A 26,948-nucleotide genomic window follows, 5' to 3' on the forward strand; every position below is an offset into this window, starting at 1 on the left:
GGTGCCATCTAGTGGCCTAATAATGCAAATAACATCATTTTACAAATAGAGACTTCATTCTTGTCAGCTGGTTTGTCAATGTGGTTATTTTGGAAAAATTATCATGAATCCACTTCTTTTTTTTTTTTTTTTTTTTACACAATATAATCTTTATTTTCTTTTACACAGTGATCAGCTACAAACACTGTTGCCTACAAACAGGCAGGTTAACATCAGCAGACTAATAACACAGTAACATGTTACAGCAGTGCTTATCGACACAGTCAGGAAGTCTAGTATCACCATGTATGGAAGAGAAGGGAAGTAGCAGATTTATTTTCCTGCTAAACTGTATACAAATCTGAGGTTATTTCAGTTTAGCTCAGTTTGTCTCATTTGGTCAATTCTGTTTAATCCACCGTCAATAAAGACGTTTTTCTCATACAGCCAACATGCTTACGGCTGGTTCAGACTTTCAGGGCCGATACAACAAATGGAAGTTACACCTTTTGACAATCTGACAAATAGGCAGGACAGAAAAACCTTCCAGTCACACATTAATATGCATGCAAACACATGCACACACAGAGACATGAGGGCACGGACAGACTTACATGCATGTGCTTCAGCACACACAGTTTATCTACAATTTACAAAACATGATTTTTTTTCTTTGATCTCTTGGAGCTTGACTCTGGAAAAAAGTGTAAATGCATGGCTGCTGTATTATTTTAACTCTGCTTCAAATATTTGGTATTTACTCTTCAATAAAAGACTCATGTTTATATATTTTTGATTTTTCTTATATATTACATGTGACCAAAATATCAAAAACAGTTATGAAAGTGAGTTTGTCAATAAGGCATTTTAAACACAACCATTCATCGTCAGATCAAAGTTTCTTAAATGGACCATCACACACCGCTGGTCAACTAGAACACTGCGTAAACACACAGCTGACACAACATTTATTGTGTTTGAGAAACAATAACTGATGACAAAATAACAAAACATGTACGATTTCAAAAGACCTCAGCCACATGTACATCGATAAAGTGCTAGAAATAAAATTATGTACAGCTTTGACATGCCCCTAGTGAAAAATAAACTCTGAAGTAGTTAGTCAAAAAGAGAAATCAATAACACATATGTCCATATTGCATAGCCAGAGCTGGCACGGTGTAGCACAGCGTGACTCATCAACACTAAAAACCTCCACAGCAGGCAGCGGGGCCGCAGCTACACCACCCAGATCTCTCACAGTGCCACTCAGCTGATTGTACCGTGTGATATAACTTTATTTCTCTGCGTGATGTCAGTCAGATTGTCCTGGAAAATGGTTATTTATTTTAATTTCTGTTGCATAATATTTTAAAAGTTTCATGTTTGAATATATGTGAGTGTATGCATGATTGTTTTGTTGTATACTTGAATGCTTCCAAGTTCATTCCTTCAGTCTCTGCTGGCAAAGCAAGCTCCCACATGCAGCTCGGGCAACCGGCATTAATTCTCATAGTGTCCTGGTGGCTTTGTTATTAAACCCTCACAGCTTCTGTATATGGAGACAGCCTCAGGCTCCACCCATCACTGCTGTCTCTGCTGTGAGTTACTGAGAGAGCAGAGACACAAATGAAGAGAGGATAAGTAGGAGAAACGTAAACAGGAGAACAGCAAAAAATGTGTATGTACTCATCTCTGTTGTGTGAATTAATGATAAGTACTGAATGAACTGCACACTCACTGTCTCACTCTCCCCATCTGAGCCCCTTCTGGACTCTGGGCTGTAGTGCAGAGGAGAGTACACCCAGCCCCGATCCTCCTGAGTCTGCTGTTATCAAACACAGCCAGCAGAGGGCAGCACAGGAAGACAGGAGAGAAGAGGAGACAAATGAGAGGGGAGGTGGGGTAAGACATATAGATAAAGACATCCTGTAGACACTCAATGGTTTAAAGCTGCCAGGTGCACTTTTGCATGTTGGGGACACCAAGATAAATTTTCTAACTGCACAGTTTGCTCACGGTCATTCTAAGATTGCTCATTACTGATTAGAGGATGGTATGCTGAGGAAAATCTCCAGGGTCTCAGTTAGACAAGATGATACAATCTATATACTCTAAGGCAAGTGCAACTTCACTTTAAAGACCCCAAAATCATATTTTCTCAATCAGATTTCTTCTGCCAAAGTCAGAATTGTTTTGGTTATCTCACATCATAATTGTCATTATATTTTTGGTTTGCCTTCTCTCATAGATTTCAAGTGGGCTGGACAAAACCGAAAATAGGTGATACCACACACGTTGTGCACTTATGCTGCAATCCATTGCAAATCAGAAGTCAGTGATTGTGACACGATTTCTGATAAATTACATCTAAGTGCATCTTTTCAGGAAAATGTGGATGCCCGCAGCAAACTGAAGTTCATATGTCAAGTGTCTGAGCTTCACAAGCATCTACAGAAGACCCTACATCAATTGCCACAACCCCCATTCGCAGAGGAAAACTGCGTATGAAATAAATTGACTGTCTTCCTTGTCACTACTCAATAAAATAATGTACAACAGCTGAAAATTTTGTAAACGGGTGCCAAGTGTAGCAGTGAAAACCACCACAGCCACATTATTTTGTGTCGACTCAGACGTAGATGTTCGTAAAGACGTCTACCAAGCACAAATAAACTAAATGGAAATGGCAGCTAGCAGCATGTTACAGCACGTTTCACAACACAAACACTACATAAAGTAAATTAAAAGATGAAAATGTAACTCTGCTTGGCTCACTCTATGCTCCAACACACTGCTATAACGTTGAGTTTATGTCGGCAGACTCGGGCTTGATCGATCTTGCTCGAGTTTCCGACTCGACTCAAAATTCCGACTTTTGTTGCACCCTAAAAATATTCAACAAAATATCATACATAAGCTGTCTCCAGCAGAACAAACTTAAATTTCATTTTCTGTCCCTTGGTTAAATATTTTGTTTATTATTCTGCGTTGGTTCACTGTTTATACAGACAGAGTGTGTGATCATCTGTGGGCAACAAATGTCATGAGGGGCGCCTTTTGTTGTTGCCTCTTTTTTATCATCTCTCAGGAGACATGTTGTGTTGTCATGTGAGACGTGGTTACTCCGAGCAAACTGTTAAAAAAAATATACGCAGTACCAGAGAGAATAAAGTTGCCGAACAGAAGACAGAGTCCTGTCGTCATAAGAGCACAACACTTAAATGACTGTTTCGCGCACTTTTCTGCGTCAACAGTCTTTTTTTCTAAGTTCTGAGAGCCATGAATTGCAGCAAAATCAGTTCACAATCATTCAAATCAAAATCTGACGTCAGCTTGTGGTTGATTTTTTTCTGGTCGCCATATGGTCAAGCCACATCCACACAGTCCCAGTGAAGCAGGTATGTTTTTGACAGTAAGACTCTTCAGAAATTATTTGTAAGACTGTTTTTTACCCCCCAAATTTAACAACATTGCTGCTCATTTAGTAATGAATAATTAATGCTTACAGAAATATCTGAAACCATCTTTTCAGGGGCTTTAAAATGTAAAAAGTGCAGCTTTAATAAACAGGTGATTTTCAGCGTCACAAGGACAGATTCCCTTCTAGCCAATCACTGACAACACTAATCAGCTTGTCAGCTCCTCTGTGCAACCTGAGCGCTGCAGGGCAGAAGCTTGAGAGGTCACCAAAAGCACAAAGCCAACACAAGCTAAAGCCGACACAAGCTAACCACAGTTAGGTAACCGAAGAGCCGGGATCTTCAAACATTTAAACTACTGTTACATAAAGATGCATGCTCCATTTAAATGCACATGATGGCCCTTCAGAAGCAGCAGTTATTAATATGCAATGTCTTCTTTTTGCAGACTTAAACACTGAATAAGTCATGTGAAATGCACTGCGGCTTTAGTTTTAAGCACTTCTGAAGATCCATAAGCAGCTGTGTGTTTTCCACAGCCCCAACCAGCAATGCCATGGTACGTGGAGCGAATGACTCTAGCTACTGTGGTGGTGACTTACATTGTAACTTGAGCTAGAGTTTAGCTTACGGCGACCAAGAACTGGAGAATACACCCAATATCTGCCGTCTGCGTACTGATGGATGGAGGGACACACACACAGAGATGAACACACAAATGCATATGACGTGTGCAAAAGGAAACAAAGGGAATGTATGAATTAATACACAATGAAAGTAAAGGATGAGAGAAGCAGTTATGAAAGAGAAGAGAAATTAAAGATGGTGGAAAAAGGAGAATGAATGCTCTGATGTTAAAAACACATTAAAACAAAGAGAGAGAATATGAAGAGATGTGCATAACATGGACCGGACACACGACTGCAGATTGACAGATATAAATACGTCATGCTGTGCGGTAAAGACAACCCCAGTGTTTTGCAGGTACATTCAAAAGCATGACCAGTGGCAGCCTCGTGCTTTGGGAAAAAAGCATGTTGGACAGCAAAAGCAACCCCGTAGTACATGCACACTGCAATACACACACACACACACACACACACACACACACACACCCTCCCCCTCACCATCATAACTCTATCACGCTGTCCTGACTGGGCCACTGCAAGAGACCCGGTAGATCAAAGAAAAACAGGAGAAGAGAAATTATCTCTACTCTCTGGAAGAGGACTGTCAACAAACCAAGGAGAGCTTTCTCCAGTGTGCTGGCTGGGTTATAAAAGTGTGTACTGATGCAGTAGATTGAGTTAAAATTATTTTCCATTGTAAAAAGCCTCTTAAGAACAGGTGAGAATTTTACATCTCATTTTGTCTGTTCACTAGGCTCAACTTTCAGCTCATTTTGTTTCCTTTTCTACTTTGAAACTGTCTGATTATCTCATTTTTAACATCCTTGCCACAAATAAAAGACGCAAGACATGATGATGGGGACTTACAAAGTAGATGTCAGACACCTGCACCTCCCCGTCCAATGAGTTATGGCTGCTGGACACAGACAGCTGATTGCACGACGGACGCTGCGCCTGCCGAGGCACCTGAGGGCTCGAGGGGTGGGAGGAGGGCGGGGTCGTGGGGAGATGGTGAGTGGAGCTCTGGGTGGAGTAGTTAGAAGATGAGGGGCAGATGGGAGTGAATGCTGAGCCGGGCGGAAGGGTGGAGGTGAGATGTGTTGAACGCGCGGCTGAAGGAGAGACTGGAGAGGAGAGAGTGGAAGACTGAGCAGCAGCGGCAGCGGGAGAGGTGAGTGGTTTGGTGGACGGACGGATGGATGAAGTAAGTGTGGAGGATGACTGTGCAGCTGATTGAGCTGCGGAGGAGGGAGGAACAAAGGAAGGAGGAAGAGTGGAGGAGGAATATGCAGAGGATGGACTAATATGGGTGGGTGAGGCGATGGCACGGGGCGGGCGTACAGGTGACAGATGGCTGGGAGAGGTCATCTCTGTCATCTGCGTGAGCTCCGTGCTTTTTGGGATTTTACTGCATGAAGACAAAGAAAACTGTTAATATACTGTTACACAGGGAGCTGTAGACATTGTACTAGTATTATATAGCTGTATATACATGTACCTGAGCTCCACCTCCACTGTAATGGTGTCCTGTTTCTCCCCATGAACCTCCACCACCTCTCTCTGCGCCCTGAAAGCACACAGTGATACATGGTGTGATATCAGTGAGGAAGGACAGCACACACACGCAGCACATTGTTTTCACTGAATATCATCATTAAAGATACATCATTGCATATTCATGTAATTATTCCCACCTCGCCACGCTCGGGGAGAGCATTTGCCTCCTGTAGCGTGGGTGCTCTGGTGTATCGAAGGGGGTGGTGGGTAAGGAGTTATTGGAGGAGAGCGTGGTGGCGATAGAAGCAGTGGTAGCGTCTTCAAAGGAGGGAGGAGTGCAGGGTGGCTCTCTCCCTGAGATACATCGTTAACAAAGAGGTGTAAAAATAGACATGAAATAGATGCAAGAGATGAAAACATACTACAAAAACAGAATTTAATTACTTTAAAAAAGATTACATAAATAATATATAAAGACTGGGATGTGTGTTTGTACCGCAGTGTTCTTCAAGCCTTTCATTCAAGCAAAATGCCATCTGATTGTCACTGTGTTATTAACTGGAGGCTGACACTGTTGTCTTTATGAAGCTGTGGGATGCTTTTTTTTTTAAGATAGCACAAAGATATTGTTAACTTGTGAACCTAGACAAACTAAGGCATCCATTGGCACCAACCATGTCATACTAGCTTGTTGGGAAAGGGAACGAATAATGCTCCAAAGTTAGGCTGAATTTCTGCAAGGGAAAAACTGGCGATTTCCTCTCTCACCTCAAGATATCTTTGAAAATAGTTATCACGGAAATTTTTCCTGTCCTTGTTTTGTTTTATGGTAAAAGGTAGGGATGTCCCGATACGATATTCAGATTGGTATCGCCGGCGATATTGGCAAAAAACGTGCATCGGCATCGGATCGGACTGCATGGAAAAATGCCGATCAAAGAACTCCGATCCAGTTTTTTATGGAATCTGATCCAGGTTTTCCAGCCAGCCCAGCACTCCGCGAGTCAAGCAGTCCATTCCAGTAATCCGCTCCAGCACTTACTATCAGTCCACCAGGCCAGCATGCAGACACACAGGAAACAGCAGCACCAGGCTGGCACTGACACTACTAAAATAACTGAGAAGGAAAGGCTGCATTGTTTGTTAAATGCCAACAATGTCTTGTGGTGTTAATCTTTTTTTTTATTTATTAGGGGGCCAAAGCACAAGTGTGTGGAGTCTTGCTGCTATTTTATTTTCAATGTTAGACATTTTAAAGATTTCTTGTGTTGATTTATTTTCTATTTATTAAGGGGCCAAAGCAGCCAAAGCAAACCAGCTATATTTTTTATTTAATGTTAATGTTCAAGTTTAAAGTTTGTTTATATACTACATATTGAAAAAAACCCCCACCTGTCTGAATTAGAAGCCTGGTTTGGTTACCAAGATGTTTGGATGTGTAAAACCAGATTGTTGATGACCCATTCGAGTTGGTTAGCTGCTTAGATTGTGCATACAAATATAAATACAGTATTTTAACTTTAGTCAATGTGGAGATGCTTCACTTTGTTAGCTCAGTTGATTTCATTTAACTGAAACCATGAGCACCAGAGGAGACCCCAAGTCATTCAGATTTACGGGCAAGACGAAAAAAAGCATGGCGACTCCCTTCTTCTGAAGCTGTCATGAAGTCAGAGTACTTGTCCATTCCTGGATTATTCAGTAAGTTATTTATATTCCTTTATTCCATAAAGGTCCACCGATCAAAAGAATCAAGAGTGTTTGCAAGAGTGTTTTAGCAGGATAAAGTGGTGTTGTGTCAGTACGTTGCGTGGATTATTCAGTAAGTTATTTATATTCCTTTATTCCATAAAGGTCCACCGATCAAAAGAATCAAGAGTGTTTGCAAGAGTGTTTTAGCAGGATAAAGTGGTGTTGTGTCAGTACGTTGCGTGCCGTTATCCTCAGGTGCCATAAAACGAGCGTCATAACACAATTGATATGTTTTCAAAGCCTAATTTTTATTCAATTAATATCCATACTGGTTCAAATAAACAATTTATTTGATCATATTTCCCATCTTTGCAATTAAAGGCCTGTCCCAAATATAGGCCTGTTGAGTTCAGTGATTTAAGCAAATAACTTAGGTTACTAATTGAAGTTTCACAGTAAGTGTCAGTCTTATTTCAGATACATTTTTTGCCATTTGGAAAGATCTAACTTGATCTATATTGTTTTGTAATCATATTGAGTATGTGTATGCAAAACAGAGCATGGCCAGTAACACTGGATTTGGAAATAGTTGTTAGAGACTCCATCTCTGTCACTACAAGGCTAACGGCCGAGAACGTATTTGAAATTGCTGTGTTGGTATGAGAGCTAACAGAGGGTGGGTGGTGGTGTTGCTGGAATAGATGTGAATGAGGGGACCAGCTCGGAAAATGTTGTCTCCTAACTCGCTGTAACTCCCAATGGCTGGCCTTTCATGGTTTACTTTCTGTAGTCACTTAATACATCTGGTACTGCACTAGTGATCAGGACCTTTACATTAAGTTGTGGACATTTAAAAGGTTCAGATTGCTTGCATGACTTGACCTCATATGGTCACATTCTGCACTTGTGATTTTTATATAGGCAGTAAATGCTCCAACACACATCTTCTAAGTATCCCTGAATATCTGGTCTTGGTTTGCTGCAGTTTTACTTTTACTTTGATTCTGTTGCTGCTGTGCTGCTGCTGCACCTCTGTTTCTCCACAGGGATCAATAAAGGCTCACTTCATTTCATTTAAAGAGAAATGGAGCTCTCGGCTGCAGACAATTGAAGCTAATAGCGTGCCAAGTTCAGAGAGGCACAGTGTAACAAGGGAAAACCAGAGCTCACCGGTTCACCCTTTATTTTCTACTTCTTTATTGCAGCAGCATTAGTATGTCGCCCAGGCATTTCCTCACTAGTTCTGATGAGGGCAGACATGACCATGTAATCTCATACCACTGGGTTTAGGTGTATTAACATCCCATTTTCACTTGGAATGAGAAGACATTTAATGAGCCCTGTGTGTAACATGTTTACAGTGTATGTCATTGTGGACTAACTGAGTATACAAGAGTGAACTACCGTTGTCTTCCAGCATGGGGAAGCTGCGAGCTCCTCGTAGGTTCTCCAAGTTGTCCAGGTTTTCCTGCCTCTCATCGGTCAGTGAGGGACGCTGCCCACCCGAACCCGTCCCAGCACTGGACTTGGACATGGAGAGAGCCCCTCGCCCTCTCTTAGACGGTGACGAACGCAATGCTGTGAAAGCAGGTGATAGTTTACATGTACTCTTAGTACAGTTGTCATCAAACGTAACAGGAGTGAATGGCTCATGCACATCTGTTAACTCACAGCTGCTCTTCTTGAAGACGGTGGTGCTACAGAATTTGAAGAACCTCTCGGCATAGAAACCAGGTCTGTGGACGGACACTGTGTCCTGTGGGACAGTGAAAGGACACAGAGTCAGGACAATTTTAAAGGGACACTTCACCCCAATATAAAACATACGTATTTTTCCTCTGACATCTAGTGCCTTTCACCAGTCGAGATTGTTTTGGTGTGAGCTGACGAGTGTTGGAGATATCGTATATAGAGATGTCTACTTTCTCTCAAATATAATGGAACTAGATGGCACTCGGCTTGTGGTGCTCGAAGTCCAAAAAAATAAAATAAATAAGAAATACATTTGAAAACTCAACAGCAGAGTCTCTTTCCAGAAATCATGACCTGGTTACTCAAGATAATCCACAGACTTTTTGATGAGTAGTCATATACGAAGTGTTTATCTTCTACTGAACTATACCCACAACTGCATCACCACGCAAAAGGAAGTGTGCATGTACTGCTAGCTCACCTAGCACCACTGAGTTAGCTAATGTTACAGCTCAGCAGAGGGGGAAAGCATTGATGATTACACCTTATGTTGTCAGAGTCTCTTGTCCATGAGTCGATGCACACTTCCTTCTGCCTTGTGATACAATTAGTGGGGTTAACTCGGTAGAGAGAAAAGCTTTCTGGGGGGGCACGGCTGGGCTGCTGACCCTGTGCTTCTCTCTCCACTTGTTTTAATAAGATGTTCTCTCATTTACTAGTTATACAACTTACTGCTCCTACCTAACACTAACCATCTGTCTGTCTGTTTGTCTGTCTGTCTGTCCACAACAAGGTCTGTGGATTACCTTGAGTGACCTGGGTCATGATTTCTGGAAAGAGACATTGCTACTGAGTTTTTCAAATGTATTTTTTGGTGCTTTGAGCACCACAAGCCGAGTACCATCTTCTTTTATTATATTGGAGAGAAGGCAGACATCTCTACAGCTGATATCTCCAATACTCGGCAACTCACATCAAAACAATCTAGATTGTGGCGTCGGTGACTTAGTGGTAGAGCAGGCGCCCCATGTACAAGGCTGTTGCAGCAGCGGCCCGTGTTCGACTCCAGCCTGTGGCCCTTTGCTGCATGTCCCTCCCTCTCTCTCTCCCTTTCATACTTTGCTATCCTATCAATTAAAGGCAAAAAATGCCCATAAGAAAAAAACAAAAAACAATCTGGATTGATAAAAAGCACTACAGGTAAGAGAAAAAATATGTATTTTTGATTTTGTTACGGACTATCCCTTTAATGATATTGCACCTTTCATATATAAAACCAGTGAAGGTGCCTAACCTGTTAAACAAAAGACAAGCCAAGAATACATTTTTGTGAAGGTTGTTTTGCCTGGAAACAGATGATCGCATTACATTACATAAGAGTTATGTGAAAGCTACTCACCCCGTCATGGATGAGGGACTTCCAAGAGTGCTCCAGTTTCTTGATCATCCTGTCAGACAAGACAATTGAATTATTTATTTCCGCTCATTCTGTGACCTGCTTTGGTTACCTGGCAACTCTGAATCAGAGGCTATAGTCCCACTTACATTGTTGATGTGCATTTCAGGATCTCTTTTCAAAGACTGGATTTTACTCTGGACAAAACACACATGTCTTACGTTCACACTTGTCCTGACAGTAACATTTACTCCTCCATTAGTATTTCAATAAAAACAGTACGACAAGCCTGGGATTGCTTTTTCTCAGTGATCTCTCTCCATCTTTTAATATTCCCCGCAGACACATAATGCCTGGATTACTGTCAGTCTGAGCTTAATCAATTCCTGACTTTGAAGCCAGAGAAAAATCCTTGTCATTTAATGTGTCCTGAAGTGTACGATGAAAGGCAGACTGAAGTGACAAGTGTAACCTTACACCGCACATCAGACTAAGACGGCAGTAGAGGTTTAGGGTGAAATGTAGAGCACTTCAAAAACCAGTATATCATTATTAAATCAACTTTGGATAATTACCATGAAAATATAAATGACCAGGCATTAGCGGTTTGTGCGTCACTTTAGACTTATAAATCCTGATGCTTAGTGAGGTAAGGAGGATATTACAACTTGGAAGACATCTGAAAGCTCAGTTTCTGCTCGGAGAACAGAAGCATTATTTAAAATTTTGATTTCTAAAGCAACCGAGTAAATTTCCTAGGAAATCTGGTCCAGCGGCACATCATTTAAATACAGTTCTTAGCTGAGCCAACTGATTGCAGCTGTTTTTTTGCAATTGTGAATGTTGATATTAAGTGTATCATTAAAGGTCCCATATACGACATTCAGAGCATTAATATAGCAAGAAACAAGTATTTGCTACTGTGTGTACAGATGTAGGGAAGTAATGGTGTCCTGAGCAGGGAATAAGGTCACACTCCCTCAGTGTGTTGTGTTCGGTGCTTCTCTCTTCTTTGTTGTGGTGGATGGTCTGGCTGCCCATGTATGTTAGTGCATTGGAGTCTCTAAGTGTGTATCCCACTAGCTAGCTGATCACTGCAGCTTTGCACTGCACTCATACAGCTGTTACAGGTAGATAACATTATGAAAGTGCCATGCCCACCCTGCAGTTCCACCTTAGTTTAACACCATTAGCTCTGTCAGCACTGTTGCCGTTGTTAGCACTGTTCACGCTGTTAGCACCATTCGCTGCTAACAGTGCAGCCACCTCCATGTTGAGAGCCTTGTGCAGAAAATTCCAGCTCAGGCTCTGAATCATAGATAGGCTCTGAATGTCATATACAAATTGAGCAAGGCGTTAGTTCAGGTAGGACACAATGTCGAGCTGAGCTCACATCCCAGCTACATCAGCTGATCTCAAACAGCCTAATCAACTGATGGAGCAGCTGATTGATGGCAGGGAGTCAGCTGATAGATCACATGATTCATTTCTATGCAACCAATTGGCGAATTTCATTCAGGGCGCCCTATATAAACTGCTCTGACCTGCCTACTGTTGCTGCTTCCTCTGCAAGCCACTTTGCAACCTGCCTCCACCCCAGCTCCTCCTTTTTATGATGTGTCTGACTTATCAGTGTCATTTCTGTTTGTCCTTGTTTGCACGTGGAAGGGCAGAGAGGTGTGCTCTCTCTGCCTTAGGCTTTCCATGTAGGCGCATGGAAGGGCAGAGGGGTGTGTGCTATCTGGCTTAAAGCTTTCACATGGGTGTGGAAGGGCAGAGTGGTGTGCTCTCTCTGCCTCAGGCCTTCCTCATGTGCACGTGGAAGGGCAGAGAGGTGCGCTCTCTCCACCTTAGGCTTTCTGCATAGGCCTAGGAAAGGCAGAGAGGCCCCCAACAGAGCCATATTGTCAATTATAATACTGCAAATGGACATAAAGTTGTCTTTGACTAATGTTTTCCTGACTGAGCTCCTTTAAAGTTAAAGGTATACTATGCAGGATTGTCAGTTACTGTTTGTAAACATGCCTGCCAGCAAAAGTGAAAGTAAAAGCCAACTCCAGATTCACTCTCGTTTAGTGTTTCGCCTTGCTACACTTGTGTTTTTTCTGTGCTGCGTCGCTTGGATGCCTCTGGCACCTGGTCCCTACCACCTGAGCACTGTACAGGTACACGCCAAGACAGAAAAAAAAGAAAATACGAATATACAGGCAGAGGGTGGAGTTTCTGCAGAAAAATACAAATATACTACTGTAATACTGCATTACTTTACTGATAATGAATGTCACCCTTAACTTCTGAATTCATCTGTTGCCTACCTGTAGGACTGCAGGATGTCGATGATCCCAATGAACAGCAGGAGGCGCTCTCCTTTGCTACCCACAGCTGGAATACCACCCATACTGGAGACAGATAGGAGAGTATTACCATCATTTGTTAACGTGATGTGTAGACAAGGGCAAACATAATAAAACAGTGACTTACGTGTCATCATGGTCCAGTGTGTCCCTGCATGTGGAGCCTCCCTGTATAGACTCCATCGCAGTGGAATACAAGGATCTCTGAGCTGCGCGCTTCTTTTCATCCCCACCTCCTCCTGCAGGTGAGCCCTGAGACTGATGCTCTCGCTGTGCTTGGGTCTTGTTGTGGATCCCCAGCAGCAAACTGTAGTCCATGATCTTAAAACTTTCCAGAACCTGACGTGAAACACATACATAATATTTTGAAATGATATATTATAATATTCTCCAAGCTTCTGGGGAAATTTACATTTTTTTATGTATGGTTGATTCCACAGCCTGCGGCATGGCATAAATTAAAACATGCATTAAAAATACATAAGCCACTTTCTCTCCCTTCTCTTCCTCTATTCCTCAAATACTGAGCAAACAGTTAAATACTTAATGTAGGGTTGGCTGTGCTGCTTTTTAAAATGAAATAAAATGTCCAGTTAATCTAATTTTACACAATATTGTTCATCCGTCCTTCCCTCTTCTCTTTCTCACCAGACAGTCTCTCTGCAGAGTTTTGACCAGAGCGCTGTACGTGTCCTGGTCCAGCGTGAGGCCTTCAGGAATGTCACTCAGAAAATCCAGGTCTTTAAAGGTGGGTTTGGACTTCTCTCTTTCCTTCTTCGACGCTCGCCTCTTGTATGTGGAGCCCTTCAGATCAAACTTGAGGTGCATGCGTACAGAACGTGGTAAAATATTGTTCATCACAATAAGTCTGATGTTCTTGCCCCCACACTGGACGCAGTAGAGGCCAAAAAACTTTGGCAGCAAAGTTCGGGGGTTCTGGTTCAAGTTCTGGAGAGACACGGTTCATGCAGCAGAGAAAGGGAAAGACATAGGGAGAATTAAGAAAACATAGTACAGTCTTTGGTAATAAGGCATGTAGTTTCATGTGTTTCTGCCCCATGCACCTGTTAGACAGCGTGACCAATCCACAGGTGTCTCTACTGTTTGCATGCTTAACCTCATGCTTAACCTGTTAAGGAGTGCTTAGCCTGGGTCTCAGTCAGGGACAAGCCCTCAGTTCATATCTATTACAAAGTCACCTACTGGCGTCACCGCTGATCGGGGCCAACACCAGGCAGGATAAAGAGGATTAAGATGACTAGAAGTTTCAGGAGCTGTGTTGCTCTCAAGCATGCACTCACATCCAAATCTCTGAACAGATTTACCATTACAAAAACTATTGCAAGGTTTCAAGTTTCCAACTCCTCTCAGATTTTCCTCCCCAAGATAATTTATAAAGTTTCAGTATGTCTATTGTTTCATAAACAAATCTGTCTATGCTGCACACTGAATTGCACACACAAACAGTATGCAATATATCCTAATAACATATCATTGATAATAACAATGACTACATACAATTTGAAAATGGCTATTTAATCAACCCGGTCTCACTTCCAACTCGTCAAATGCCAACATTTGGTTAGTGGCCCTCAGTGTAAGACAGCGACGCAGTATGAGACACACTGGGCGGCAGCATTCTTGACATTTCGGGGAACTACTGTAGAAGAAAGAGCAGGAAAATCTGCATACAATGGGAGTTATTTTTATAACAACGTAGTGTGCTAGTATGTGTAGCATGCTATGCTAATGACATGAAGTATTATTACGCTAGTAACAAATGTACTTATTTTAAGCAAAACCACTTTTTTTCTAAACCTAACCTTTTGTTACCTAAGGAAGTAAACCTAAAAACAAAATGGTAAAACTTACGTTCTAAGTTTATTTTGAAAACCTGTATTCATTTAATGTGCAGAAACTGTACATTTCCTGTGATAATGAAAGTTTACTTTGAAAAGAGACGATGCAAGTAACGAGTGTGAATTGACATGTCGTCCCTGAACATCCAAAACCGACATGATGTGCAGGGCCGCTAGCCAAGCTTCAGTATTCGGTGAGCTGGGAGTGAGAACGTGTTGATTGAATTGATTCTGATAAGGGAGGAGCTCAGCTTGACTTACCATGTAGTATCCAGGAAGAAGTTTCTGTAGAAACTCCGCCTCTTTGTGCTGAACAGTTTTGATGATGAACTCGTCATCGCGGGTGACGTAGAATATGGACCCACTAGCTCCTGGATTCGTCAACTCGATCAGTGGCTCGTTACATAGAGAATACTACACAGAGCACAGACACAGAGGAACAAATAAAGATACAATCCTCAAGTCTGACAATCAGATTCACAGTCTCTGATAAGACTGCTTTAAAATACAAAGAAACCCTCTGTCCATCTGGTCCAAAGATTTTTCAAACGGTCATTATATGTGAGATGTTTGTCTCACCACAGTTTGTAATTTCATCCTAACTTTAACACTTCATGTGCACTGCAGGGCTGCACAGCTCTGTTCATGTTGGATCCAACACAGCTTCCAAACAGCCAACCAAAAGACTAATACATCCACCCACTCACATGGCATCGCTCACCAGCAGCAAAGAGGGAACTTTGTGTTGAAGTGCACGTGTGCAAAATGGCGTTATGGATGTGGGTGAGAAGAATTACACATCTAGCGGAGTGTAAGCTAAGTGTCAGCTGTTAACACCTTAGTGCAGTATTAGTATCTACAGTGAAGTTACTCCCTTTACAGATGTCTCCTGTTTTTATGGTGCCTGCTGTCTTGTATTGTTTGTCTGTATTTTCTTTGTATTCTCAATGTACATATTTATGGCTGAGTTTGTGTTTTGTACTGTCTGTTGTATATTTGTTGGTAAGTTTTATGTATTTCAAAGGCCCATCTGGGGACCAGCAAATTAGCTGTGATGTGTGGCATCAGTTTATGCTACATACTTGACCCTGTACAAAAATAAACATTAAATAAGTATTTTACTCCTGGAAAGATGGTCTTTCCACTAAACTGGGCTGTCTATGCAGTAAACATATGCAAAGACTTTTCAAACTGGTGCTACGTGACCAGAGAATACAGATGTGGCAGGTGAAACGAAGGCTGTGATGTTGGTTTAGGCCGGTGGTGTAAGACAGGTGCACATCTCACCCTATGCTGGTGTGATGGGAAGACTGGGGCAGTAAAATGCAGAAAAAATGACCTGCTTCACTGCTGTGTGTCGGTAGGAAATTGGATCGACGTACCAGAGCATCATTAGCTGCTTTTGCTGTGGGACCATTTACGTTGTTTGGTTTGGTCTTTTTCTTTGACTAGTCCACGATGGCACATGAGCCGGTAACGGGCACAAAGATATGGGTGTTACCTTTGGGGTGGACTAGTATTCTTTCTTTGATTTTTGTTTGTTTATGTTTGTTTCGGTTTTTTATCTGCCTGCTTCCCCCACAAATTACCGACTTGCTCAGGTCAAACCCAGTCAGACAATCAGGGCAGGCTTCAGGTGTGCTGTGGTCACTTTGGAAACTGTGTAAATGTGTTAGCACTTTGAATGCAAGACACATTCTTTGCGGTGTGACACTGGAACTTAAACCCTGTCTTGTAAGTGATAGCTGGGGGGCCAATCCTGAGGAGGGTGAGGTGGGAGAATATAAATTGTATGTCGAACTTCTCACCTCATTTCCTGTCATTTCTTATGCTACCTGTAGTGGGTGTAACAATAGTCTTGCCACCAGACAATCAGAGATCTCCGCCTTCTGATAGTCTGGGGACACTCCTTTCTAAAGTGTGTTTAACACACCGGCGAAAACGGCCGGAAACAAAGCAATGCCTCTTGCATTTTTGAAAAGGACACGCCTTCTCGGAAATGTGCACTCCCCCTTTTCTCGTTCGCAAGGAAACAAACACACAGAGCTTGAAAATGGATGCCGAGAGATTTAACTCCGTTTTATCAAACGTGTGCTCATCCGTGAAGAAAATATTTTTTCCAGCGGATGTCTTAGTTACAACATTATTGAGCTAACTGGAGTAGTAGTAGTAGAGGCTTTTAACAGATGACGTCCTGATGTTAGCTTTGCTGCTAGTGTTAGCTGTCCCTGTCAGCTGCAGCCACTGATGCTTTCTAGACATTGTGATTTCCCAAAACTGAATACATACCACACATAGCAACACAAAACTGCTTTGCTAGCTCAATCATGTTGTAACTAAGATATCCGCTGGAAAAGATCTTTTTTTCACGGACCGTTTAATGAGTTATTACCTATTAAAGACACTGCTAATGGCTAACAGGGCTAACAGCTAACGGTTAGCCCAGCTAAACGTGCACACAGAAATAGTAATGTTTGTTCAATCATTGTGTTTATAGACTTTACAAACATCGGATTAGTCCAAACGGTGATACAGTGATGTGAAAAATGTGATATATAGGCTATATATATATATATATATATATATATATATATATATATATAGCTAAAAGCTCTGCTGGTTTTCTACCCGGAAGTATTTGTAAACAACAAGGCGATTCCCACTATAGTCCGGCCGGACGGATGAGTCGTGGCCTTGTAAAAGATTATGTTTGTTTCTTTTAGTTGGCGAGAATGTGTCGCCGCAAACACAACAAACATCCACTAACTTTGACGGCGTTTTCTGCGAGCACGGCTGAGCCGCTACACGTGTTTCTAGTGGGACTATGTTTACAAGCACAAGAGTTCAGCGAGCCACCGAAGGACCGCCCTGCGGATTTACTGTTGGTTCTGCAACGTAGGGAGTTTTTTTAAACTCTGAAATTGTATCCGCCCATCTAAAGACAAAATCAGGGAGAAAGTCATCAGTCTTTAGTTAAGCAAAGCGTCTAAAGACTGACTTGTGAGTCTAGTGTAACAAAGACAAAAAGGGCAGCGGTATTTGCTTTTACTCAAGAGGTAAAAAACCTACAACTACCAAAATGCACTGCACCACAACAGACCAATAAACACTCCTGCTGGTGGATGACATAATGTGAGTTTCCCGTCTGGAAACAATATGGTGGCCGGCTGTGAACAAATGATCTTGTATTAAAGTTGAACAGTGAGCTAAAATATGTTTTTGAAAACATTTAAGGTGAGAAACGGGTGACACAGGAACACTATCACAATCACAATATTTCATCAGCACTGCCTAGATTTACCATTTGATCACAGTTTACACAGTGCAGGAAACAGTATGGTGCCTACTTTCTGTTCATAAACTCTTGTAATACTGCTAAACAGTGCACTAAAATGTGTTTCTAAAGGCATTTTAGTCAGGAAATAGGCAATGTAGTAACATAATTTTAGTTTAGATTTGATCAGCACTGCCTACGTATACTGGTGGCTCTCTGTCTCAATCTGCCTCTACACTCTTGTTGTCCTTGTTAGGAATTACGATCTGTAGTTTGAACAACAGCCTTCGGGTGCTGGTAAGATGGAGGGAAGTTTACCACAGTTTATTTACACACACTACCCACATTGTAAGGATACAAAGCTGGTTAAAAATTGGCAACGTGTACCTTTAAATCAATGACTAAATTGTGGAAATATTATTTTTTTATCCACTTCTTGCTGGTGCTGAATACCAAAATGGGGCAAACCATATTAAACTGCATATGTAGCAGCTCAATATCTTCCAGGGACGTGGGACCATTAAGACTTTGTAAATAATTAAATCAGTTTTAATGAAGTTGGTTAGAATCTGGAGACTTAAGATGGAAAGTAAGAGGAAGTGCTCCGAGTTAATTTGTCCAACAAAGTAATTTAATTTCCTGAGGCTTAGTCAACACAATGCAATTATACTGGTGCTCCACCCCTCCGCCACCAACACAAACACATGCAGACACAAACTACTCTCTGTCTGCTGCCACTACTCAGAGTTTAAAAAAGACAGCTTTAGTCCGCTAATCTTCCTCTGGCACAGGTAGAACGTGAGCTTAAACGTGTTGCTGAGATCACAGCATGTCTGTGTGTGTGTATATACTGTATGCATGCACCCTCACCATGTGCAAGTTTTCTGTTCACTGTAGACACAGTTTTCTTTTTATGTGTGTTGCTGTTAAATATTAATCCTCAGAGCGGTGGAGGTCTGATGGAGCAGGGGGCATGTTGTCTTTGATAACTCCGCTTATCATCAATTGAACACTTTCACAGGAGACTTCACATATAAATCTATATTTAGTCAGCTATTAATGCTATTTTCATTATGGCTTTGCTACATTCAATAATGAATTACACAGTGTTTTTCACCCCAATATACATCACAAATGTAATATAACAGTATTTAAGTATGTAATGTTCAATATAAAATATTTAAATATTAGTAGAGCTTTCTTTTTGTGGTCATGGAAAGGGGACTGTAATTGTTGGAAATATATAATAGTTGCCCGAGTGTGGTTCTACTCCAACGATATAATTAATATTATGGACTGGCAGGTGCTGACAAGTTCAGTTATGAGCATTAGACAGGTGTTCTGCAGCAAATTCATAATGTGTAAATGTTCATTTCACCTGTGAATGCAACACCAGTCATCAGATAAAATAAATATCTCACCAGGTAGTCATCTGGTCGGATCCCAAACAGCTCTCGGAAGTAGCGGAAGGCCACAGGGGCGTAGGTTTTAAACCGAAAGTCTGGGAAGTGGTGGGCCGGAGTGAGGTTACTGCCTTCACTATACGGAGCAAGAAGGAACCAACAGGAAGAGTCAAAGATGAACAAAGATTATATGAGATATTTGCCACAGACATGCACACAAACACACCTCCGCATATACAAACACACCTTGGGAAAAAGATGCTCTCCACCACATAGAAGTCCTGCATCAGCACATCTCTCTCAGGCTTGGAGCTGAGGTTGCCAACAGTGTATCCAATACCCAGCTGGATGGCCCCTTGCAAGGCAGAGGAGGTGGTCTGGAGGCGGAGAAAAGAGAAGAGAACAACAGAGTGAGGTGTGGGTGGAACGTGGTTGATGAGATCGTGACACCAATCAAACCTACAAACAGGACATACCGATGCAGTCACAGCAGCAGAACAGGCTGCACTGTCATCCCTATGGGCAACTGTGCACTGTCAATTTACGTCCAATAAAAGTGCTTGTTTTTGCCAGTGAAAGCCCCAGGTGTCACGTAGAATACAGAATACAGAAACTTAATCAAGCCACTACAATAAAGGCTTTTTTCTTTTAAAGACTATTTTTTGTGTTTTTTTGGCCTTTAATGACAGGACAGAGAGTGAAATGGGGAGACAGAGAGAGAGTGGGGGCTGACATGCAGCTAAGGGCCACAAGCCGCATTCAAACTCGCGGCTGCTGTAGCGAGGCAATGCCTCTGTACATGGGGCGCCAGCACTATCCATTACGCTACTGACGCCCCCGATAAAGGCTTTCTAATATTTCCTTCCTCGTTTTTCAATATTTTTTCGGGGGGCCTGGATTGCCCTCCAGTTGATCCCCAGGTTGTTATTATAAGTGGAAAGGACCCTATTGAGAGAGACATGTTTTTCTTGACTAAATTTTATTCAAAGAAAGGTCTCATTCTGAAATGGTGCAGACTTTTCCACATTGTCAAAATCAGCTAAATATTTAATCATAACATTACATTTTTTTTTTAGATAACATGAAGATAGGCTGTCTGTACTCCAAAACAACACACTCGTCCTGGCACTCTGTAAACATATGTTTACACTAGTGTTTTTTCTGCAACGAGTCACCTCTCGGGAAATTTCAGAACAAGACTTAAGTGAGACATGGTCACAATAACAAACAGACCAGTTGAAGGTACAGAAAACTTTTAATTTCAGTGTAGGGTCCTTTTAGTCATGTTGTCAAACACTTCTAATGACAATCTGAACCTGTCTGAGCAACAGGGTCTCACTCTGAAGTCGTTAAAATCTGGCGCTTGGGCAGTGGGGCAGGTAACGCAGCGGGACAAGAACAAAAATAAGGCAGCCAAAGTGCGAGTGGAGCTGGTGGGAGGCGTGGTGAATGGGTCTAACAAACACCTGACCTTCACCCAGGAGAGCGATGCTCACATCCTGTAAGATTGCCAAACCCTGTTCTTTCTTCCTTCCTAAACCTGACCACGTGCTTTTGTTGTTGAAGGAAAGAAAACGTCAGTTTGCATTGTTGTACCGATGCACTGCATTTATTTTGAAAGAGACTGTATGTAAACGTTAAATTTCCTGTGAAAACAGAAGTGTATTTTTACAACCAACCTTGCAAGTTGTATCTGGACGTGGAAAGTCCATGACCAAACATCGATATGTGACGAGGTTGGAGTGAGAATGTGTTGGTCAGAGGCAAAAACAAGCACTTTAAGTGGAGGCTAATCAGTGGCGCACAGTTGCCCATAGGGATAACATTGCAGCCTGTTTTACTGATGTAGCTACAGCGGTGTCTCTTAGCATTGGACCGTTTTCAAAAATAGTTGTCTCCATCAGACACAAAAACATGGCAAAATAGGATCCAGGCTGACAAATACCAAAGTTTCCCTTTAAGGCAAAAGATGAAGAGGAGAAGCCTACCTTCTTGTACGTCGTCTGTCCAGAGGCATCGATCCTCCTGTGGCCAATCTTTTTCTCATGGGTTGCTCCGAATGGGGACGGCATCTGCCACAAGGAGAGACAAGGTAAACGTATGTGTGATTTTGGTACTACATAGTATATTGTCCCATCAGAGGTCATATGGAATTGAACCATGCAGCAAAGAAGTGCAGATGAAAGAAGGGTAAGAGAAGAAGAAACCAACAGGGACAGGTGAGACAGACAGGTGTATAGTGTGAAGTGGCCTCTCACCTCTGTTATCTGAGCCTTCCTGGCTGAATCTGTGGACAGAGACAGAGAAGGTGCAGGAGAGTTAGGCTGAGAAATGTCCACATCGTTACATTATTTAGCATGATTTAGCAATTAATGATTTAACAGGGAATGCAAACTTTGGTATCAGACTAACACAAGGTTTGGTGATCGTAGCCATCACAAGGACAATGTGACATTCAGCACACTCAGCTCTACCTTTTATCAGGGCATACATTGTCATTTTATTTATCAACGTTACATTTATACACCAAGTTAGCCAATCTACCCTCCAGCGTCAAGACAAACATAGAAGCTGTCGATGCATTCCGTATGATAGCAGCTTTCATACAGATATAACTTCATCAGCCTTGTTCTAAATAAATTTGTGGTCGACTCACCGGCAGAGGAGTTCAGTACCTACAAGTTACCAACTGCTTGGTAATCCAGAAAGACATGCAGCGAAATCCCTGGCTAAATCAAAACCTCACATCCAGCAGTCAACCCACAGCAAAGTGCAGCCAGTGTTTACTATTCCTGGATCAGTGAGATTTGTCCCGAGAAGGTAAAAACTCTATTGGATTGACTTCCTCCCTAATCTGAGTGCTGTCATTGGCTAAGGTCTCCAGATCACGTCACCAGCCAATCACACACGAGGATTAAGAAGAATCTTTCCCAGTGACATGAAGGATGAGACCAGACAGTGTATGTTTGTGTCTGTTTACAAAAGAAGAAGACACAGCAGGAATGACGGATGAGAATGGTTAAAAAAAAAAAAAAAAAAAGAGTTCACAGCAGGTCACAGTGCTGCAGACTACATGGTTTACACCATCTTGCTAAATTTCAGGTCGTGTGAGAGTGAAGATTAGGGAAGTACAGCTGACAGAGCAGGGATAATGAATCTTTAAGCCATGTTAAAGTACAGTACTCGCTGCGGCAGAGTTTGTTAACACTGAGGCACAACAGAGCACAACAACAGTTTATAAACAACATAATGAGATGCCATTGGTGGGTCAGGACATGCAAACAAAATCCATTGAAATTAATAAAAAATATGCAGCATATTATGATTAAAAATCCTGACGACAGTAAGGTATGGTCTTCTGGAACCTTGTACACATGTACCACTACTCTGACTCTAACTGCTTTGCAATGGCAATGACAAGACTGAGAGTCTGCAGGTACACAAGTCATAACATAACATACAGCGAGTGCAAAGTCTGTTGGATGACGCACGATAAAGTGTCCAGATACTACAAGCAGCAACAACATTCAAGGGACGTATCGGACGGGCACAGAGTGAGCCGAAACAATGGCTTGCTGTTGCTCTGAAATGAAGATGTAGAAATTAGTTTTGCAGGGCATTTGGTCATAAAACCAAAAATACTGGACAAATCAAAATTTTGACCTTATGATGGTGCTAAATGAAAAGTTAAGGGGGGCATGAATATATTTACCAAATTTCATTTAAGGGTGTATTGTGTAGGATTTAGTGGCATCTAGTGGTGAGGTTGTAGATTGCAACCCACTGAAACCTCTCCTGTGTACCAAGCATGTAGAATAAACTGTTGTGGATGTTACGAAAATTTGAATGGCTCCGTCTGGAGACAGTATTTGTCCACTCTGGGCTACTGTAGAAAAACATGGCTCTGAGGAAGAGGGCCCACTCTGTGTGTAGATATAAACAGCTCATTCTAATGTAACAAGAACAAAATGGTTCTTAGTTTCAGGTGATTAACCCTATGGGCCCGAACAACGCATAGTGCATCCAAATTCACACCTGTTTTCTATTGATTTTCTCCGCGCCCGTGCGTCATAGCGAGAAGCCACACATATCACGTGAAACAGCGAAAAAAAAAATGATAAAGTTACACTAAAATTATGTATAACAGAGCTTTCATACAGCTCTGCACACACATTACTCTTGGATGGATTACTCGCGAACGCAGGCTCACACAGAAATGCCACGCAAAATAAAAACCTGACGAATTTCTTTACAATCCATTATACACATCTTGTTATCAGTCACTTCATATAGTGAGGAATATCGTATCTTACCACGTCTTAGTGGCACAAGACCAGCCACTTCACCTTTGTGCACCCAGACAACTGTAGCCTAATTATGCATGCCTGACAGGGCCGTAGTCACCATATACATTGAGGGGGACACTTGCCCCTCCCAATGCCCAAAATGTTCCCCCAATATATAACTGAAACTGAAAAACAAATATTATCTCATTGCACTTGGTTGACTATTTTTCTATGATCTTAGATGTAAATATTGCATGTTTCTTTCAGATATAACACATTTTTGACTTGTGAATGAGTCAGTGGAATTTCTTGCAATGATGAAAAAATACTGGCACTCATGTCCACCTGGCACAAACCACATGTTTTGGACAGCTGTGAAGTTACAGAATGTCCCACCATCATGGTCCTTATATTGACAGATTCCAGAGAGTCTCCCCTCTTCATATATGGCAGAATATGTCTTTTTTCAACTTGCTATGCTGAGATACATGTAACAATGTAAGAATTTAGTCACATGGATTTGTTTTTTTCATTGATATAAAAATTAATATACAATACAGGCACATAGAAGGACATGGAATGATGGCAAATCTGGTTAGTCTAGATTGTCCTGAAAAAAAACAAAACAAAACAAAACAAGATATAGCATGTGTATGTAGCCTTTATAATGACTGTGATATGAGCTTAAAAGTAAAGGCAGTAAAAATACCCCAAAAACGCCTAGGGCCCATAGGGTTAAACTCTAATGAAAACAAATTAAACAAACTAAATCTGATACACTGGAGCTTTAAAACCACAAATGCAAAGCTCATTGTGGCACTAGAGGAACAGTCAAGAGGATCACTAACATCATCACTATGAACGTCTGTGCTAAATTTAATTAGTTTCTGGTGCACCGAACAAACTTCACAATGGGGTTGACAAATTGGGATGGGCAAACTGCGTGAAAATAACACCATAGTAACAAATTAGGCCACAGCATGCAACTACCCGAACAAAAATAAATGGACCCTCATAGTTTCATTGATTTCCTTGTTTCCCTGTGGGCCCTGTCATGCGGTGACGGGACACACGCGGCTGGCCACACCTGTAACCTGCAGCTTATCGCCACATCAAAGCCTGTCAGGCAGAACAATGAGAAGGAGTATCCTGGGGCAGGCGCGCACACACAGAGTCTCTGTGGGATTAGGGTCAGGCCAGAATAATGTGCCACTGAGCTGCCAGCAACAAACAGGACAAACACATTGTAGCATCACTATGTGAGACACGGGCTACCTCTACGACAGGTTGCTTTGAATGTGCTGGTGCTGAAACACATTTACTAAACCCGCATTTAGGTATTCTCATAATGAGACGTTTTGTTTTTATGTTAAGGGAAGTATGCCTTAAGGCCTCTGTGTGTGTGTGTGTGTGTGTGTGTGTGTGTCATAGCAAAGAGGATTAGATCTCTCCCTTATCAGCTGAGAAAGTGGTGGCCTGTTGCTGTACATTAATGTGACACTAAACACAGAGGAGATTTCTATGCCCCGAGGCTCTCTGCACACGAGCATAATCTGGTGGCTTTATTAATAATCATGTGTGCACAAACATCCGATGTAACCGCATGAGCGTGCACATCCAAAGACAACTTGTTGGATGTGCTAAACGGATGCTCACATATGCTCCACTTCATTAACATTTGCACATAAATATCATAAACCTGTCCCACATGTTGTGATGTATTCATAGCCATGATATCCACAGCGATGCCTAAAATTGATACCCACAAGGGATTAGCGCGTGGTTTATAATTCCATATCAGATTATGTAAAGCACTCTTCAGATTTAGCGAGGAAGAGGAAGCGAGAGATGGGAAGAATTATGAAGATAGAGGCTGAAAGAGGAGCCAAATGACATCTGCATGTGTGTCCCAACATTCATCCAGCAGCAGCAGCTGGTCTTTATCAGGTCCAGTGGGAGTGTGTGTGCACCTTGTGTCTGTGCCAGCCTGCAGTGACACTATGGGCCCTTGAATCTTGACACTGTTATCTAACCAAGCAATTTATTATTTATTCTCACAGCTTAGGTTCCTCTAACGACAAATTTCCTATCTGCTTTAGTGGCAAAATATTTTTTTTCCTCTGTAGTGTGGTGTTTTAAGGCAGTGTAGCTACATCCAGATATGATTCAATGGTAAGATGCTTCCCACTTGTGTCCAACTTCCCATCACTGCACCTGCTGTTACCGGTGGTTTCAACAGGACCACCAAAATGATTTGACTCTGGAACAGACAACAAATGACTCTAAGGCTAAAATGAAAGACATACGAACCGGTGTCCCCCAGGTCAAGCTGCAGACAGGGGCCGGCGGCCGCTTCCTCACTCGTCCTCCCGTCATCCCCGGTTTCCGCAGTCCTCCTGTCCATCTCCCGGACGGTTCCTGACGACGACGCGCAGCCGTATCCTTCCTCAGTGAGACGCAGATGAGGCGGTGTGCTGCAGAAATCCTGTCATTTCACCCTCTACAATATCCACTGCTACAATCACACACATTTACATGGCTCCACTAATGTGTATCTGTCGCGTTATAGAGGGAAAACGCAGCGACACGTCCAGAGCCAGCGGTGCTGATCATCTCTGCCGCGACTGTGCGTCATCATCCTCATGCTCACGCTGATGCGCGTGCCGCCACAGCATCATCTTACTAAGCTGACAGGAGTGACCGTCTGACCGGAGCATCATTACAGCGGTGTCATATGGACTGATGTTGGTTTTAAGTGATACATCTGGAGGGGAGAAGCCATTTTATACATTTTAATTGTACATTTAATAAGGCTGTGCGTTTAATGGGGGCAGTGATGTAGGGAGTCCCATTGACGCCTCAAAAAGAAACAAAACTTGCTCGAAACATTTCTCACGACCACAGTTATAAAATGAACTAAAAAAATTGTTGAATTTTAATTGTTTTATCACGTCCAATATTTCCATCCATTTTTGTTTCTCCCACAGTGTAGCAGTTAGATAAAGTTAAAGGGTTATGCAGGGTTCACACACAGTTTTTTTTTTTTTTTTTTGGCTTTCGCCTTCATTTGATAGGACAGTTCAAGTTCAAGAGAAGGGATGCCATGCAGCAAAGGACCATGGTCTGGAATTGCCCTTTCGCTAAGCCCCGCCCTTTGTGATGGTCCCACAAGCTGTTGGAGTAAAGCAGAATTTATACTTCTCTCCTGAATGGACACTGCATCTATGTAGGCTCTATGTTGAAGTGCACCTCCCCAGACATGTAACTACACGTTGACAGGGATTTCCAGTCTATTTTTGTATACTAAAACCATTTCCCTCAGTGTAAACGAAGCTTCACAGATAAGAGACAATAAATCCTTAAGACAATAAAGCCTCCACAAAATAACATTTCAAGTCTTGTGTGCGATTTATCTCTCGGGTATTTATCCTAGTTTCATATGAGTAGAGGAAATCTCCCTTTGTC

At 42.1% G+C, this 26,948-nt stretch overlaps 1 protein-coding gene across 6 annotated transcripts; it reads right to left on the reverse strand.

Annotated features, from left to right (window-relative positions):
• Positions 1–247: 247 nt before the first annotated feature.
• On the reverse strand, positions 248–26,593 carry LOC125902616 (phosphatidylinositol 4-phosphate 5-kinase type-1 gamma-like). 6 transcript variants are annotated; one of them, XM_049599100.1, is made up of 18 exons: positions 25,794–26,593; positions 21,456–21,484; positions 21,186–21,269; positions 19,444–19,574; positions 19,216–19,333; positions 14,782–14,934; positions 13,310–13,609; positions 12,789–13,000; positions 12,623–12,706; positions 10,311–10,359; positions 8,891–8,975; positions 8,624–8,797; positions 5,725–5,881; positions 5,529–5,597; positions 4,898–5,438; positions 4,004–4,078; positions 1,721–1,807; positions 248–1,588 (listed from the first exon to the last, which is right to left on the reverse strand). In XM_049599100.1, exons 1-18 carry the CDS (start codon positions 25,885–25,887, stop codon positions 1,586–1,588), a joined length of 2,445 nt encoding a protein of 814 aa, XP_049455057.1. In that variant the 5' UTR covers positions 25,888–26,593; the 3' UTR covers positions 248–1,585. The 6 variants fall into 6 exon arrangements, with proteins under 6 accessions (XP_049455057.1, XP_049455059.1, XP_049455058.1 ...); XM_049599102.1 differs by lacking the exon at positions 4,004–4,078 and having other exon boundaries at positions 1,721–1,804; XM_049599101.1 differs by lacking the exon at positions 4,004–4,078.
• Positions 26,594–26,948: the final 355 nt, after the last annotated feature.

This window comes from Epinephelus fuscoguttatus, linkage group LG15 (genome assembly GCF_011397635.1).
Source record: "Epinephelus fuscoguttatus linkage group LG15, E.fuscoguttatus.final_Chr_v1".
NCBI lineage: Eukaryota > Metazoa > Chordata > Actinopteri > Perciformes > Serranidae > Epinephelus > Epinephelus fuscoguttatus.

Coding starts and splice junctions, on each gene's coding strand:
- LOC125902616 (XM_049599100.1), bottom strand. CDS start 25,887: ATGGACAGGAGGACTGCGGAAACCGGGGATGACGGGAGGACGAGTGAG. Junction 5,882..8,623: donor CCCCATGCTGGAAGACAACG/GTAGTTCACTCT, acceptor GATGTATCTCAG/GGAGAGAGCCACCCTGCACT. Junction 5,439..5,528: donor ACAGTGGAGGTGGAGCTCAG/GTACATGTATAT, acceptor GTCTTCATGCAG/TAAAATCCCAAAAAGCACGG.